Here is a 17,868-nt window from a genome sequence, read left to right as displayed (position 1 = left end):
AACCTAGGTCTCCCCCAACAAACGTTTGAGACTAGCTCCCCTAAATCTAAAAGATGGATCAAACTGCGCGCGTCGCCAGGCGCGCACCGCTGCCCTGCAAGCTCTGAGTGGCTTGCCAACCATTCTCTCTTCACAACCATTCCCAGAGTGGCTTACCAACCATTCTTTCTTCACAGGTCCGAAAGGAGAAACATTAAGCTTTGGCGCTGTTCGTTGCCGGCTGAGGATTTGGGGTGTGTGTGATAGCATGTCTAGTTTTTTGCACTGATAAACTTCACACACACACACACAGCGTCCATCCTGCATGCAAAGTATCCCAAGAGACCCCTCGGCCCCCTTGCTGGCTTTGGCTCTCCAACGTTTCAGAGGAAGAAAAATTTGATGTGCAAAACCAGACATCCAAAATGGCTCAACATAATTTATTTTTTTATGTTAAAATGTACAGAGTTCTTTTGAAAGTACTTGCTAGAAAGGGGGGAGGGAAAAAGTGATATTACATACAAGGAGAGGAAGGGAGGCCGGCCGGCCCAGGAGCGCATGACATGGAGAATTACAAAGGGTTTATCATCCAGGCACCCCTTCCCCTTTTTAAGCTTACAAGTCACCAAGAACGAAGTACAAAGAAGTTACAAAACAGGAAAAGCAAATATAAACAGACAGGAATAGACGCGGCTTCATTTTGTACATGCGGCTTTAGAGGCATCTGGAACTCTAGTTACACACTCTAGAGATCTCTTTAAAGAGAATTTTCATCTTTCTTAAAATAGTCTTTAATATTCTACAACAAAGATAAAAATTTTTAAAGATGGAATGAAATGAAAAAGCTTTTTTTTTTTAAAAGGCATCAAAGTCACTAACAGTGAGGTTTTTTTAAATTTCTTTTAGAAGATTACCAAGTTTATTTTGCTAAAAATACATTATTATTATTATTATTATCATTATTATCATTATTATTTCTTAAACAGAAGTGGGGGGGGATGACAGGTACCAATATTACTGTGTCGGATTTTTTTTTATAATATAGAAAAGAACATTGGGTTCTCTACAATAGTTCTACAGTCACAAAGGTTTGTGGAAAAGAGGGAGCTGCCCAATTGATTTTTAAAAACCATACAAAAAACCCAAAATCGAAAAAGGTTAACAGCAGACAAAAAATAATAATAAAATTACATGGCCCTTGTGCCAACAGCTTTGCTTTTGACACCCCAACAACGCCCCGCCCCCCTGCAACCAGGAAGCAATGGCAGCTCAGATGACCAGGGAAGGGAGGAGAGGGCAGCCCGAGACGTCTTTCGACACAGATGAGGTGAGCCTGGATTCATAGATATATACAGGGACAAGGATCCTACACAGCCTTGTACACATGCTGAAGAACTAAGAAAAAATGAGGGCTGGAAGCCCCTGGGATTCTGCTTTTATACTCAACAGTATAGAGGAAGTCCATTTTAGTGCAGTTGAACCCCCCCTCCCCCCCCTCCCCAACTGCCTTTCAGGTTTCTTTGAAAAAAAATTCTTTACACATCTAAGTCAAGCTAAGTGCGTCTGTAGCTCTACAGGAATATACAGAGAACTTTACATTAGAAGGATAAGCTACATGTCCCCCTCCTTATCGTTAGTTGATGATGTGCCCACAGGCCTGGCATCTCTTCACAGGATGACGGGATGGATTGCACTGCACGGACTCGCCCTGCCCTCCTGTCTCCCTCGCACTCCCTCCTCTGGCCCCCCAGGCGCACACAGCTGAAGGAACACCCAAGAGTGACCCTCTGCAAGCTGCTAGAGCCCTACGATGCGCCTTGGGGCAGGGGGAGCAAAGAGGCAGCAGTGCCAGCAACAGGCCCGCCAGGGAAGAAGGTGACAGGCTCTTGACAGCCATTGAAATGTGCGCCCCAACTTTCAAGGGGGTGCAAGAACCTTCGGAATCTCAGTCCGTAAGCAGAGTTGTGTCCAAGATTCGCATGCCAGATTTCCAGCTGCAGGGCTTACTGAGCATCCCATCTCCCTCACTCCACTCCCAAGCGCCCCGCTTTCCGGCTGCACTTAGCTTGTTCTCAAGATGCTGCTGCTAGGCAAGGAAGTCTTGGATGAAGGCAACGGGCACACTTTTGAAGTTACATTTAAACTGTATTTTAGTTCAGAGAGAGAAAGGTGGGGACAGAGGAGAATAAACCATTCAGAGTTCCTATTTCTGGAGGGATGGCAGAAGAAGACCAGAAAGTTTGCCTTGGGCTCTATTATCCCATCCTTAAGTCACCACCTCAAAGCCTGCTGTTGGGCTTGAAGTAGGAAAGAGAAGCTAGGGGAGGGTGGGAAGGATCTGACCTTTAGAGATGGCGCCATCTTAGGAGCTGTGCACAAGGGACAAATGGAGGAGAAAGAATATGGCGGCTGAATATGAGATAATATGACAGTTTTAAACACTCTGCCCAGGTGGTCAGCAAAGTAAGACTCTTTGTTAAATTACAGAACGGTTTTGTGCACATTTTCAATTCCCTCCCTGAAAAAAAGAAAAGTAAACCCAAACCCCATTTTAAAAATGGATTTGAACTGTGAAGTGTTTCAGGATCATGAAGGGAAAACAAAGACCCAAACCAAAAGAACCCCACAAAACGTGAAACGAATAAAGACCAGGCCCCCTAAAAATAAAATAAAATAAACCCAAAGGGAACAAAACCCCATCTAAGATCTACAGCAATATTTAACTGGAAAAAAGGTCCATTGTCTCTGGTTTGTCAGTATAAAAGGTTCCTTTATTTATAGAGAGATTTCAGTTAGTTCTTTAAAGACAGCAAGTTTATCTTGCTCATCTTCTCATGTAGGGTCCGTTGAGAGACTGCTTGGGGACCCCAGCAGCATTCATGTAGCTGTGATGAGAGGGGCCAGTGTACATCATGTTCCCGTGAGGGTTTGGCTGCATAGGCTGCTGGGGATAGGCCTGGCTCCCCATCATTCCCATTTGCATCTGCATAGGATACTGGGCTGTCTGGTTCATGTAGGCAGGGTTGCTATGGTAGCTGCTGTTCATCATGGGCTGGGTCATCCGGTAGCTGTTCATAGCATTCAGGGTATTCATATTCATGGAGTTGACGTTGTAAGGGGCAGTTGGCATCAGGTTCACCCCCATGTTCATGCCGCGCTGGACAGCCAGCGCTCGGGGGCCGGCCTGCATGGCAACCGCAGGGGGGCTGCGCCCATAGAGCTGCTGCTGGTGAGCTGCTGCTGAGGGCAGGGGTGCCGACTTGGAGCGGATGGAGATGTGCCCCTTGACGGGCATCTGCCCCTGCAGCCTTTGGGTGTGGGGGATGCCGATGTTGGTGGTGGACATGTTGCACTGGAGGAGGGGCGAGGCGAGGTTCATGGTGGTGGACGCCAAGTTGGGAGGGGGTGTCATGGTGGCTTGTGCTTGGGGCGTCCCGGCCAACGGATGAGATGGAGCCAGCTGCGCCAGGCCGGTGTTGGACAAAGACACGCTGGTTGCATAGGAAGTCACAGCGGGGGAATGGCTGTAAGGCATGGCATGAGGGTCCATTATGGTGTTGGTCAGCTGCTGCAGCTTGGCTAGGCTGAAGGTGGCCGATGGCTGGGAGTAGCCACCGGCACCAAAATCCCCAGGAATCCTTTCGTAGATGCTTATGTTGCCTGTGCTGCCAGATTCCGGGATTTCCATTATCATGGGTGCTGGAGTGAAGCTATTGTTCATGCTACACTGGGACAGGGAAGGCTGCTGTTGCTGCGCTGGAGGAGGGGGCTGGGGCTGCTGGGGCTGCTGGGGCTGGGGGGGCTGTGCCGCCGGCTGCTGGTTACTCGGAGGCCTTTCAACCACGCAGCTCTGGGGGGACTTGATACTGCAGTTTGTGGAGGGCTGGACGCTGCCCTGGGGCATCATGCTGCAGCTGTTGCCCATGCTGGCTATTTGCTGGGTGACGACGCAACTGTTCTGGGTGAGGCTGCTGGAGGACGACAGGCCACCGTAAGAACAGCTGCTCTGAGACGAGTTGTTGCCGCAGATGCTGCCACCCATGGTTGAGTCGTAGCTGCTGGGGTTCTCGTAGTTCTCTGTTGTGCTCTCGATGCTGCCGAGGTCGCTGAAGCCACTGTCCACCACCTGCTGAGAATGGTCCGATACAGAAGGCACATCCATCATGGGGCTGGTCTCCATGTTCTGCATAGAAGGTGCGGAGAGAGAGCCTTGCTCAGGGCTTATCTGGGTGTAGCCGCTCTCCAGGGCACTGGGCACGCTGGGGCTGCTGACGGAGCGCACCGACTGGCTAGGGTGAGACTGGACAGAGGAGATGGGGCTGTTATGTTCCGAGGCCTGGCAGTCCTCAACCATAGACATCTGAGGATCCTCTTCAGCTTGGGTGTAGCTCTGCAGGTTCTGACAAGCCGCTAGGGTCTCCTCGCAATCCTGGTAGGCTACGTCGTGCTCATTGTTCTCCTCCTCCTGTGTCAAGGATTGTACTGCTTGGACGGTTTCAAGATCCAGTTCACTGTGAGGGATTGGCTCCTCTTCCTTCAGCTCAATTAATCCTTCCTTAGCATGCTGCTCTTCCTCTTGGTCATCTTCGGAACCAGGAACGGGATCTGATCCCACCGATGTCTCATGGGAGGCTTGCTCCTCCTCAGAATCTGCCTCTCCCTCACTCTTGTTCTTGACATCCTCTTCTCTGCTGTCCTGTGTGCTTGTTTCTAAAAAAGGCTCCTGAGCGTCAGGCTCTTCCTTCAGCCCCTCTGTTGCTGCCTGCTCTTCCAGTTCATTCTTCTTGGCAGGCTCCACCTGCCCATCGTCTTCTTCGTCATCCGCATCGTGGTCTTCATTCTGGTTTGCCACAGCTGCCACTTCCTCCTCCTCCTCCTCCTCTTCGCGCTCAGGTTCTTCCATTTCCGGCTGCTCTTCTTCCGACTGCCTCTGCTCTCCGAGGCTCTGGGGCTTCTCCACCTCTTCCTCCATGTCAGGTTCCTTGACTTCTGCTGCTGGGCTGCTGCTGCTGCTGCCTAAAGGAGAAGCCCCTCTTGCTTCACTGGCAGCTGCACCTTCCTCTTCCTCTCCCAGGTCCCCAACTTCTGGAGGTCCTTCTTCTTCTTCTTCTTTCCTTTCCTCTACAACATGCAGAAGCTCTTCCTTCTGCTCAACAGGCTCCTCCTTCTCCTGCACTTTTGGTTTGCGACCTGGTTTCAAAGCGGTTTCCATGGGGTCAGTTGCCTCTTCGGTGGCAGCTGCCAAGACCTTTCCTCTCTTCAGCTTGAAGCCTGGCTTGCGGCCAGGCCTCTTCTTCCAGTGGATGGGCTTGCGACTTTTGCCCTTGGGCCAGCCCTTCTTCTTCTTCATGGGGGTGGAAGTGTCTGGCTGGAGTGGGGAATCTTTCGCTTCACATTGTCTCAGCACCGAGACTGGTTTCAAGGTAGGAGAGCCTAAAGAGGAGGGAAAAGGAGGAGGGAAAGGTTAAGCAGCTGGACCTCTCGTCTCAATTCTTTAATGTTTTACTTAATGTTTTACTGGATTGTTATGGTGTACAGACATTTGGGTTGTGATTTTATTGTTATAATTTGTGTGATCCACTTGGAGACTTTGTTGTATTAAGCCATGTATATATAATTTAATGAAATGAACATATTCACAGCCACCAACTGCAGCTTGTGCCATGGCATTTGCAAAGATTGAGCAACCTTTCCCAGCTTTGAGATGTACGACTTCCCAGCTCTCTGGCACAGGGGTGTAATAACAACTGTGACAGAAGCAGCTGGAGCCTGTGGCACTCAGACAGCAGTAGGGGTGTCTGTGAGGCAGGTTGAGGCTGCACTCCTGGGGGCCTCTTGCACAGCCGTGCTGTGGCTGGGACTAGAAGTGAGCTGCAAAACTACACAAAGGCACAGGGCACCGCAGGGACACACAGTGTGTGCACTGCAGAAAGGCCTATTCATACTTTAGAGCTCAGACTCAAATTGTCTAACCCTCACTGATACAGCCCATTTCCAATGTTCACAGTGCATTAACTAGTACTATTTATAGCAGCCCAGGGAGGCAAATATGGCTATTCAATTTGGGGGGTGGAGAAGAACTGAAAGAATAATTCATAGCTTTGCACAAGAGGATCATTTCCTTGTGGATTGTGGAAGCCTCTGCAAGGTAGGATCTTCCACACACCTCAATCCTCCTAATTCAATCCACAGCATCTATCTTGCCAACAGCTGCTCCCATGTGACATACTAGCCTCTCTCAACCTTGGGTGCCCAGATATTGTTGGACTACAACTCCCATCATCCATAGCAAGCAGAAGCAACAGCCAGGAATGAGGGAAGCGGTAGCCCAACAACACCTAGGAACCCAAGGCTGAAAAAGGCTGCTCTACTGGAAGGAGGAGGAATCAGTGGAAGCAGATTAAAATGTTTTGTACTGCAGTTTTGAAAAAAGGTAATTGAGCATTATAGCCAAGTATCTCACAGTAATTGACTCATTCACATGCAGAGAGCATAATCATAGAATCATAGAGTTGGAATAGACCACAAGGGCCATCGAGTCCAACCCCCTGCCAAGCAGGAAACACCATCAGAGCACTCCTGACATATGGTTGTCAAGCCTCTGCTTAAAGACTTCCAAAGTAGGAGACTCCACCACACTCCTTGGCAGCAAATTCCACTGTCGAACAGCTCTTACTGTCAGGAAGTTCTTCCTAATGTTTAGGTGGAATCTTCTTTCTTGTACAGTGGTGCCTCGCAAGACGAAATTAATTCGTTCCGCAAGTCTCTTCGTCTTGCGAGTTTTTCGTCTTGCGATGCACGGTTTCCCATAGGAATGCATTGAAAATCAATTAATGCGTTCCTAGGGAAACCGCCTTCAGACCAGGTCCGGGGACAGTCTGTCCCCGGACCTCTTCTGAAGGCTGGGGGGGGGGGGACAAGGGCTTTTCTTCCCACCCCAGCATTTTAAAAAACCCCGGAACAGCGGAGGACTTCTCCGCTGTCCGGGGCGATTTAAAAGCCCCTGGGAAGGCAGGCAGGGGGGACAAAGACTTTCGCCCCCCGCCCGCCTTCAGAAGGTGTTCCCGCCCCCCCGCCCGGCTTCGGAGCAGCGTTCCGAAGCCGGGTGGTGGGGGCAGGTGTTCCCTCCCCCCCGCCCGGCTTCGGAGCACCAGGAGAAGCGATCTCCCCGCAGCCCCTTGCTTCAAAAGAGGTCCGGGGGCAGCGGGAAGTGCTTCCCGCTGTCCCCGGACCTGGGGCTGCGGGGAGAAGATCGCTTCTCCCCGCCGCCCCTTGCTTCAAAAGAGAAGACCCGCTGTCCCCGGGGCAAGCTTCGTTTTGCAAAGCAAGCCCATAGGGAAATTCGTCTTGCGAGGCAACTCGAAAACGAAAAAACCTTTCGTTTTGCGAGTTTTTCGTCTCGCGAGGTACCACTGTAGTTTGGATCCATTGCTCCATGTCCGCTTCTCTGGAGCAGCAGAAAACAACCTTTCTCCCTAAGCATCTCCCTTAAGCATCTGCCTAACAGGTTACTACAAAACTACACTTAATAGGGCCATCTGGGCTTAGTGACTGTTGTTTAACCTCTTAAAGGTTAAATGCAGCTTAATAGTCTAAATTCAAGACTAGATGCAAAAGCACTTTGGAGAGGGTTAAGGAGCTATAGCCTAGCATGAACTTTCCCACAATGTCATCGACGACAAAGGGAGAGTGGCAGGGGGGTGAAGAATGAACCAATTCCAGTTTTTATGGAACTGAACAAATGCAATTTGAAGGTAACAGCCTATTAGATGAAGAAATGTGGACTGCTACTGTCTTATAATGGCTTGGTAACAGATGAGTGGAGGGTTGCAGAGCTAAAACAGATAAACGATCAGACACACAGGTAGACACAGAACATCCTCAATGATATTGCTTTCTATTATGTAACTTAGTTTTATGATCTTATATTCTGTTCTCTGAGGAATGCTTTTACAGCTGATTCCAGAAAAGGCATTCCGCTAATCTAGAAAGAAGGTACTTAAAGAGATTCCTGTAAATCTACTCTTGTGGAATCTAAAGCCAATGCAGAGGACATTGCACTTTATGCACTGTGCAGTCCATTCTGTGTACCCCTTAGGAGTAAGCTTTTGACTGAAATACAGGAAAGGATTGCTATAAAGAATGATTCTGATAAAATGCCTTGGATATAAACAAAACATAAAAACAGCTTTTGTACGCAGCACCTGCACAAAAACTAGGCCAGTCGGAGATGGTATCCAGTTGCTGAGAGCCTTTGGTTCATGCAGCATATAGTTGCTGACTACAGGACTCAAAATGCCTGTGCTTCTACTTTGCAGTGACAGACTGATCTAACTAAATGAACCACACTGAAACTAATGGGCTATTTGATGGAAGTGGGTGCTTTACCTTCCACTTTCTTACCACCAGGTGAAAGGAGGGACAACAGATGCCTGCACTGGTAAGATGGCTTCTTGTTGTTGTTGAACCCCCCGACCCCACCCCTACCAGTAAGCCATGGAGTTCATCCCAGTTCCTTAAGTGGGTTGTATGTCACCAGCTGGCCCCCTGGAGCTTGGCCTTGGCCCTCATCTCTTTCAGTAGAAGTTTCATTGCCATCCATGGCAGGAACAGGGAACCCGTGGCCATCTGGATGTTTTAGCCTGCCATAACGGGAGGCGGAAACCCAATAACCCGAGTGGGGGGGGGGGGAGTGTCACAGGTTGCCCTTGGTCCAAGGGCTCTGGCAGCCCTTGTCCTTTGTCTTTTCCCACATCCATGCTCTCCCCACCTTTTCTTCCCTAGTTGTCGCAGCCCACGTATTCCTGGGACTGGGCAATCTTGCATGTTTCATATGGGCACCGAGTGCAGGGAGGGAGCAGTTAGCGACCTTTCTTATGGCAAGTTCCACTGCACTGAAGCACCCACTGGCAACTGTTCTTGAGAAACCTACCAGTGGCATCGTCGGACTCCTCTCCACCCTGAGATCCTCTCTTGGAGGAGGGCCTGTGCCTGAGGGAGCCTTGGGGAGAGAGGCGGCGAAGATATCCTCTTGGGAACAGTTCACTTTCTTCCTCATCCTCCTCGTCCTCCATCTCAAAGGTGGGCTCCAGCTGAGGCATGGGCCTTTCAGAATCAGAGTCCTCAAAAGGCTCATCCAGGACCTCAGTCGTTTCAGAGATGGTTTCTGTCACAACACTGCTGTTGTGATATTTCCGCTTGCGGACCCGCCTCTTCCGGGGAATGGGCTTCTGCACAAACAACCACAACCAAGTGACAGGTGGTTACATACAGCACAACTCAGTGAGGCAAGAGAGAGAAGCCCTATAGCATGCGGAGAGGAGACATCCGGGGAGGGCCACTGTCATTTCCTATGGCCACCAGCTGTGCTCACATTGGCCAGGACAGGAGGAGGGGAGGTGACTGGAGAACATGTCAGTACTCCAGTTTCAGGACTGGCATATTCCACCCCCTCTGGTGTCAAGTGCATGCCAGACCCCCCTCTGCACCTACCATCAAAATACGGCTCAGTAGAGAACTAACTGTAGCTGCAATGAAGAGGCCTCTGGAGACATTCTCTGTCCATAGAGAGAGGTCCTCAATATCCTAGGGTCCCCTAGGGTCCCCTTTCAAAGTCTAAACCTACTGCCTTTCCCTGGCACAAAGATAAACCTTTAAAAATGGGTGGGGAATCTGGGGCCCACCTGATGTTGTGGGCCTACAGGAATTGGAGTCCATCAACATCTGGAGGGCCAGAGGCTTCCCACCCTTTCTTTAGAATATGCATCTCACAAATATGCAAGTAGCAATATGTGCATGCTGCAACAGCTGAGCAGAATAAACAAATGGAGTGCCGCAGTGGGCTGAGGTTTTGCTTCCTGGGAGCCTCTGCATTTGTTTAGAAAAAAGAAAAAGCAGCAAAGTTTCTGGCACTGTCTGACTTAACATGTGTTTGGAAGTATAGGCAATGGCTGCTAAAATCTCAGAAGCCAGAAGACCTGCTAGATAAAGAGTCCCAATGGTTGTGAGTGGGGTGTCAGTGCCCTGCATGTCTCTCCCTTAACTAGCAAAATGAGGGGGGGGGGTTGAAAGTTCCCTCCCAGAACTGCTACTTGTAAAACAGTAAATTTGCAAAAACTAAATTACAAAATTAAGTTTTTCTGGGCTTATTATTATTAAAAGCATACACAGTCCTGAAGATGATCACCTTCTTACACATGCACATAAAGCCTACAGACGCAACAGCTTTTCAGGAACCTATCCAGGGAATGAGAGAGGTTCAACAGGCAAGCAGAAGCTAACACAAGGAGAAAGCTCAGGGTTGTGTGCAGCTGCGGAGCAGACAGAAAGGGAGAAAGACATACCTTTCGCTTCAAGGTGGGTTTGGTGAGAACTGGTGGGGAAGTGGAGCAGGGGCTGACAGGCTCCTCCCCCTCCTCTTCGCTGCTCTCACTGAAGTGCCTTGGCAGGGTCCTCTCACCCTCGCGGTGTGGCCGGGGTATTCGGTCGCACTCCTTGGAGAGTCTGCCTTTCAGGGGCTCGTGGGTCTTCAGCTGCCCTCTCCACACTTCACTGTATCTCTGAGCCACTGAGGGCTTCTCCCCTTTGCCATACTGCCCATGGGAGAGGGGGGACTTTTCCTCATCTTTGCCAAAGTGCCCCCGGGGAGCCGGGGACTTTTCCTCACATTTGCCACACTGTCCCTGGGAGGAAGTGGTTCTCTCTTCAGTCTCCCCAAATCTCTCTCGGGAAGCGGCCGCAGCTGCAGCCGCCGCAGCAGCCGCAGCCGCCTTTTCCTGACACTCCCCACAGCGACCTCCCCTGGCCATGGCTGACTTCTCCTCTAAAAGCAGTTTCAAATCCTTCTCTGCAAAGGACTCCCGCGGCTGTTTGTTCTTCCGACGGCCCCTCCGTGGTATTTGGTTGTTTGCAGGAAGACCAGCAAGGGGAAGACTTTGTTTGTTTGGCCGCACAGAATTGGCTGGAGAAACAATGTCTGGCTTTTTTTCACTCTCCAGAGGAAAGTAAGACTCTCTCTCTTTTTTCTCCCAGGATACAGATTTGATCACCTGGTATAAAGAAAAAAAGCAAGCTATTTTATTTAAGACTTTCTTGCAACTGTTACTTCCTACAGACATAAGGTTGCTGGGAAAGTTGGTTCTGCATTTAAAGTACCAGCTTGCAGCCAAAGATTGGAACAATCTTGATCTCTCTTTGATTCCACAACTCCTGGTCATGTCCACCTTTCCTTTCTTCCGATTCCCCTCCAGTTTTCCTCTCCCAAATACCTCCCCATTAGCTAGCCAACTTCCACCCTCAAGCCCACTCCCTCTTCCTGGGCCCCACCACTACTTCCCTGGGTTTTCTGCTCTCCTTCCTTGGCCTCAATTTTTCTACACTTCCTGTGCAGGCCTACCAATGACTATGGAAAACCTCATCTGAACAATCCCACCCATCTTTCCATCCAGGCTGCATAAATTTCCCGTTACTATACAGGCCACGGAGGGAATATTTTTATTCCGAAATTGGGTTCATGAGTGCGATAGACCCCGGGGGTTTAAGTTCAGATGAGCCAAATTTTCAGACCTAAGCCCATTATTCAATAATAGTACAAGCATTGTTCCATGATTCAGTCTTAATCATTTCCAGTTAAAGGATTTCAGGTTGCAGAGTAGGAAGGCTTCTGTCTGAGTGCAGAAAGGAGCAAAGCCTGCGAGATCTTTTGTAGTTGTTGCAGCTTGATGACAGGAACAAAACAGTTGTAGTAGTGAAGAAGAAGAAGAAGAAGAAGAAAAAGAAGAAGAAGAAGAAGAAGAGGAGGAGGAGTTTGGATTTGATATCCCGCCTTTCACCCCCTTTAAGGAGTCTCAAAGCGGCTAACATTCTCCTTTCCCTTCCTCCCCCACAACAAACACTCTGTGAGGTGAGTGGGGCTGAGAGACTTCAAAGAAGTGTGACTGGCCCAAGGTCACCCAGCAGCTGCATGTGGAGGAGCGGAGACGCGAACCCGGTTCCCCAGATTACGTGACTACCGCTCTTAACCACTACACCACACTGGCCATTACATGCCCTCTTTATCCCAGTCTCTAGTATTTCATTTCTGGTATCTGGGCAAAGATGATCTAAATCCATTTGAGTCTGATTTCATGCCCATTTTTAGCATCAAAACAGCCTCAGTTGCCCTGACTGACTTCTTTATCAGAAGAGAGAGACCAAGAGGTGGGAACAACCCTTGATCTTTCAATGGCTTTTGCCATCACTGACCATAGTCTCATTTTGAAACAAATCAGGGGGTTGGGAGCTAGAGGCACCTTATTGCAGCAAACCTGCTTCTGCCTGCAGGGTCATTACCAGAAGGTAACACTAGAGGAATGTTGCTCAGCCCCATGAGTTCTGAGCTGTGGGGTCCCACAGGGTCCATTGTGTCTTATATGCTAATTCAACATTTATATGTTAATATCACACTGCTCTCTTCCTCTCCCTCCTTCCATCTAAATCAGCAAAAGCTGTGGGGTTGGACTGGTGCCTGGCTGAAGTGATGAGATAGATATACTGAGACTAAACAGTGGGTGATTCTCGGGTCCAGAAATAAGGTAGAGAGCTTGCACTGTCCCTTGAAGGAACAGGTTTGTAGTCCGAGAGCATTCCTGGATTCTGCAGCTAGGAGTGATTGCACCCAAATTAGGCTGGTTTGCCAGCTATTAGCCTGACCTCAGTTGCCCTTGCTCTAGTGACTGAATACAATCCAGAAGCTGCAGGTACAACAGAAAAAGGTTGGTGAGTGGGGCAATTTGATAGGACCATGTGTCACTGGTCCTGAAAGTGCTTCACTGGCTGCCAGTCTGAATTTGTACCAGTAAACAAACCCTAAAGGGCTTGGGACCCAAGACAGCCTCCCTCAAAACCAACCACCTCGGGCCAGAAAACCATCAAAGCAGGCCCTTTTGGCAGTGCCACCCTTTCTGGGGACTTCCTGATTGATGTTGACCCATGGCAGAGCCTTCTCAGTACTGAAGTGATGGCCAAACTTGGCCCTCCAGCTGTTTTGGGACTACAACTCCCATCATCCCTGGGTAACAGGACCAGTGGTCAAAGATGATGGGAATTGTAGTTCCAAAACAGCTGGAGGGCCAAATTTGGCCATCACTGCAGTATTGGTTCCTCACTTATGGAACACCTTCCAAAGCATTCAGGAGGTTTTTAAAAACATTTCCATTTGTCCGGGTATTTAATGGCTACAACATACTAATTTAATTTTCTAGCCTAATGTGTTTATATCCCACCCTTTGTCCAAGGAGCTCAAGGTGGTGTCCATGGTTCTCCCCCTAATATAATCTCCACAACAACCCTGTGGAGATTAGGCTGAGAGGCAAGGACTGGTCCAAGGTCATCCAGTGAGCTACACAGTCAGGGGTGGGGGGTGGGGTCTTGAACCTTGGTCTCCTGGGTCCTAGTCCAACACACTAATCCTTGCACCACTCTCTTCCTAGTTCTAGCAACCTGGAAATTATTAGGTGTGAGGATACATGGCTGTTTTCAAACGTTCTCAGATGTTTTTAACATCTAAATATTTTGTTAGTTTTTGTGTTGTCTTGTTTGCCTCCCTGGACTCCTTTGGGAGGACGTACTAGATATAAATTTAAACAATAAATAATGGTTTGGGCTCAGGATAACAAAGTTTTGTGTTTATTTGTTCCTACCCCACCTTTTTAAATAAAATTCCTCCCAATGTGGCATATGTAGAGGTAGGGCAAATTAATACAGGCTTGATGGAAAGATGAAGGGGATCCAATTTTCCCATTACGTTCCTTAGCAACTCCAGCTGGCTTTTAGCCATCCGCACTTTTAAGCTACCTTTCCATCCCTCTGCCATACAGTCACACATGTGACTGCTTTGCTAATTACTCCACAATTGCATGCATATATAAATATCTATTCCACACTGACCTCTACCTCTCTTTCCCTTTGCTGCTGCTGCTGCTCTTCATTTTCCCCATCTTCAGCTTCTTCTTCTTCATCCTCTGAAACCACTGAGTTTGAGACAATGACAGGAGTCCAGCGTAGGCATTCTGGATCTACAACTACAGGCCGGAGATTCAGTTTCAGCTTTGCCATGTGGTCTTGGATAAGCTTCTCCCGCCGGACAATCACAAATCTGAGAATGAGGAAAAAATGATTCAGCCAAATGTTAACGTTTAAGTACAGGTAACAAACATACGGATGCAGGGAGGAAGAGTGACCAGCAGGAGGATGCCCAAAAGACTGTCACATTACTAAGCAGCTGCCATAGTCTGTTGCATCAAGAAGCAAACAGATCAAAACAGCATTTGAGGTGCACAAATAGGTTAAAGTCAGCTCCAAAATCCTACAGTGACTCATGTTACAGGTAAGTAGCCATGTTTGTCTGCTGTAGTCAAAACAAAATAAAAGAATTTCTTCCAGCAGCACCTTAGAGACCAACTAAGTTTGTTATTGGTATGAGCTTTCATGTGCATGCACACACAGGCACACGAAAGCTCATACCAATACAGTGGTGCCCCGCAAGACGAATGCCTTGCAAGACGGAAAACCCGCTAGACGAAAGGGTTTTCCATTTTTGAGCTGCTTCGCAAGATGATTTCCCCTATGGGCTTGCTTTGCAAGACGAAAACGTCTTGCAAGTGTTCCGATTATTTTTCGCTCCCCCCCCCTTTTCTAATCCGCTAATAGCCTTTTAGCCGCTAATCCGCTAAGCCTTTAATAGCCGCTAATAGCCTTTTAGCCGCTAATCCGCTAAGCCTTTAATCGCCGTTAAGCCTTTAATAGCCGCTAAGCCGCTAATAGCGCTAATCTGCTAAGCCGCTAATAGGGTTGCTTCGCAAGACGAAAAAACCGCTAGACGAAGAGGCTCGCGGAACGGATTAATTTCGTCTTGCGAGGCACCACTGTAACAAACTTAGTTGGTCTCTAAGGTACTACTGGAAGAAATTCTTTTATTTTGTTTCAACTACGGTGACTCATGTGATGTTTTGAAAAAAAGTTGTGTAGGACATTTCTTTCTCACTTCCGTTTGAAACTTGCAGCCCTGAACCAAACTGAGATTGACACTAGAACTGATGCAGAGTGCAAGGTAATGAAGAATCATTAAAGGCAGCTAAGCATCTGTTGCAGGAAAAGAAAATATATCTACCAGCTTTTCTGGCTTCTTGTGCCTCAGGCTGAAGGCATTGGAAGGCTCTTAGTGCCTTGGCTGAAACTGCAACAATCTCAAAACCCAAAATCCTGCAATGCAATGATTGTGTTTTAGCAATAAAAATAAGCCCCAAAGCCAAAAAGCTTGAGCTGAGCTTCCGAATCTCAGGTTTGATTTAATAAAATGCACATTTCTATCCCTATTGTTTGAAAATGTGCTGATGTCTCAGAAATCAAAGTAAATCAGCATATTAATCACATGGTAGTGTTTATATCCCCTTGCAATGCTAAAATTATAGTAAATAAAAGAAACATGCAAATTTGATTGATCTGCAGGATTTAGAACAATTACAGAATTCAGCTGCTTTTGGTGAAGAATTCTGATTGCCTGAGTACAGAATTACTTTTTAGTTAGCCTTAATTATGAGAATAAGCAATTGCGTTTTCAGCAGAAGTGACAGATTTAGTTTGCTTCAGTGGGGCTTGTACTCTTCTGTTCAATGTACTCAACACAAGGTCTGTACATGTTATGAAAATGTTTCCTGTTGCCATTAGCTATGCTGGAGGGTGGAGGGAGCAGTTGGACAAGGCACTGAATGCCTGCACTGTGACTACTAGAAATTTTGGGACAGACAGATGAAGAAAATACTAGAGAATGTTTCAGCTATATGGGATCATTGGTCTTACCTGAAAGAAATTTCTCTATGCATGTAAATATAGTCTCAGTTGAGATGTGAGCTGCCCCATGTGTTTTATGGCATAAACACAAATTGTTTCAAAAGCAGTTAAATTGTCTCTTTCCCTCTGTAGCACTAGTTTTTGTTCATGACAAAGCTTAAGAGCAGAAATATTACACAAAAGAAACAAAAACACAGACAAGCATTCAACTGCACAAACAACATTGTTCCCATGACAAACTCACACCCCAGGAGGCACGGTAAAATATAGAGCGCAGCCCAGAGACCAACATTGCATGCACAGATATTTTTTTCAGTCAAGACCAGCAGTCCCTTCTCTTGTGCATGTAAGATGGTCTCAGGTGGAGTGTCCAAAAGTGTACCCATGTAGGGAAGGCTTTAGCTGCCTATTGGTCTAGGAGTCCGTGCTGCAGCACTTTTCTCCCCAAAGCTGCCTCAGCCAAGGCATATAAATCCATTTTGTAAATGTGTAGCAACCTCCTGAAGAGGTCTGCTCATTTGGCCCCTGCCCCAGTAGCTGAGTGTGCAGTAATTTTAGATGGTGGCATCAAGTGCAACACATTATATGGCATATTTATTCAGACCCTAGCTCACTAAGACCAAGTGGAATTTGAAACTCTCTTTCCTAATCCATTTGGATGAGAAGATGCAAATAATGACTGTCGAAATGGCTTTGTACATGCAATGTGAATCTTCAAAGATCTTCTCACATCCAGAGAATGCCATGCCTTCTTTGTAGGGTGTTCAGGTGAAGGACAAAAAGTTGGAAGAATGAGCTCTTACTGTCCGTGAAAATGTGTATTGATTTTCAGACTAAAAGAAGAATCAGTCTGTAATACTACTTGGTCTTGATACAGTACATAAAGGTGTTTGGCTACCGATAGCATATTCAGTTGAGAAACTTGCCTTGCTGAAGTAACAGTGTTAAGAAATACAACCTTAATTGGTAACAAACGTAGAGACTGATTTTAAATGTTTAAATGCTGGTCACTGCAGAGTCTTTAGTTCTGTATGCAATTCCACCTGGGGTACGGGTGGATTTATTATTGCAGCCTCTTTAGGAAACTAAGGAAAGGAAGAGCACCTAAAGAAACCTCCTGAATGTCAGACAAGACAGACCAAATTGCTGATGACAATCTTCACAGTGTGTTGGGGTGTAAGTCCTTTGGGGGGGGGGAGACAGAAAATCTCTAATGCTAGCCCTATCCAGCTGCACTCGATTCTGCTTGCACCAGTGCAGAAATGCTGACGATGCTGAACGATAAACACAAATTGGAGAAGGATATCTTGAGGCTAGAATGGTATTCACCAAATCTGAAGGCAGGCACTTGTGTTCACTTGGTCAGGTTCAACCACAAAAGGTGTTGAGGAAGCAATGACCCTTGGACAGAGAAACAAGGTCTCCTTCGCCAATTCCCTTTGAAGAACTGTCTGACCTTGCCTTCTCAGCAGCTCATCCTCTGACAAAGCCTCATCAAGGATTGTGAGAACTGCTGTGCCCTCTCAATGCCACCACTGGGCAAGGACTGAGACTGGGGTTTCTGCAGGGGCTTCCCTGCCATTACTTCTCTGCCTTTTCACACTGACTGCTCCCACAAAAGACAGTGGCAGCTGACCTGGGGTGACCTCGCTAAGCCCTGATAAGTTCACAAACAGTGGCTACTGCCTACCTAGGAAGCACCAGAACTGCAGTTGCTGCAGACATGAAGCCTTTCATGCTGGGTCCCCTCAGGGATCCACATAATGGCAGCAGTTAAATTAGGTGTTATGCTTGCTGCCACAGATGCTTCCAGGTCTCTTGTGTGCTGGTGCTTCCTTATTAACTTCCATGCTGCTACTGCAGGCGCTGACAGTCTCTAATTACCCCCCCCCAAGCCAGAAAAGGTATGGGGCAAAAATAACCGCAACATGGGAGCCAGGATTGTAGGGAGACAGACTGTTAGAAAACCAGGAAGAACTGAACAGAAACAAAATGGTGGGGTGGGTTTTTGTTTTTTGTATTTAAGCAGCACATGGGGAGGAAAATGGGCTGGGCCTAAAC

General features: G+C 47.8%; 1 protein-coding gene across 1 annotated transcript in view; it reads right to left on the bottom strand.

Annotated features, from left to right (window-relative positions):
* Positions 1–403: 403 nt before the first annotated feature.
* The window catches only part of KAT6A (lysine acetyltransferase 6A), an 87,594-nt gene continuing 70,129 nt past the window's right edge, over positions 404–17,868 (bottom strand). Inside the window, exons 14-17 of the mRNA XM_082229666.1 lie at positions 13,906–14,113; positions 10,323–11,027; positions 8,912–9,209; positions 404–5,412 (exon numbers count right to left, since the gene is read on the bottom strand). Of these exons, the coding sequence (XP_082085792.1) occupies positions 2,804–5,412; positions 8,912–9,209; positions 10,323–11,027; positions 13,906–14,113 (3,820 nt within the window). The 3' untranslated portion in view covers positions 404–2,803. The remainder of the gene's footprint in view (positions 5,413–8,911; positions 9,210–10,322; positions 11,028–13,905; positions 14,114–17,868) is intronic.

This window comes from Podarcis vaucheri, assembly GCF_965113315.1.
Source record: "Podarcis vaucheri genome assembly, chromosome: 7".
Taxonomy (NCBI): Eukaryota; Metazoa; Chordata; class Lepidosauria; order Squamata; family Lacertidae; genus Podarcis; species Podarcis vaucheri.
This window is presented reverse-complemented; position numbering and strand designations above follow the sequence as displayed.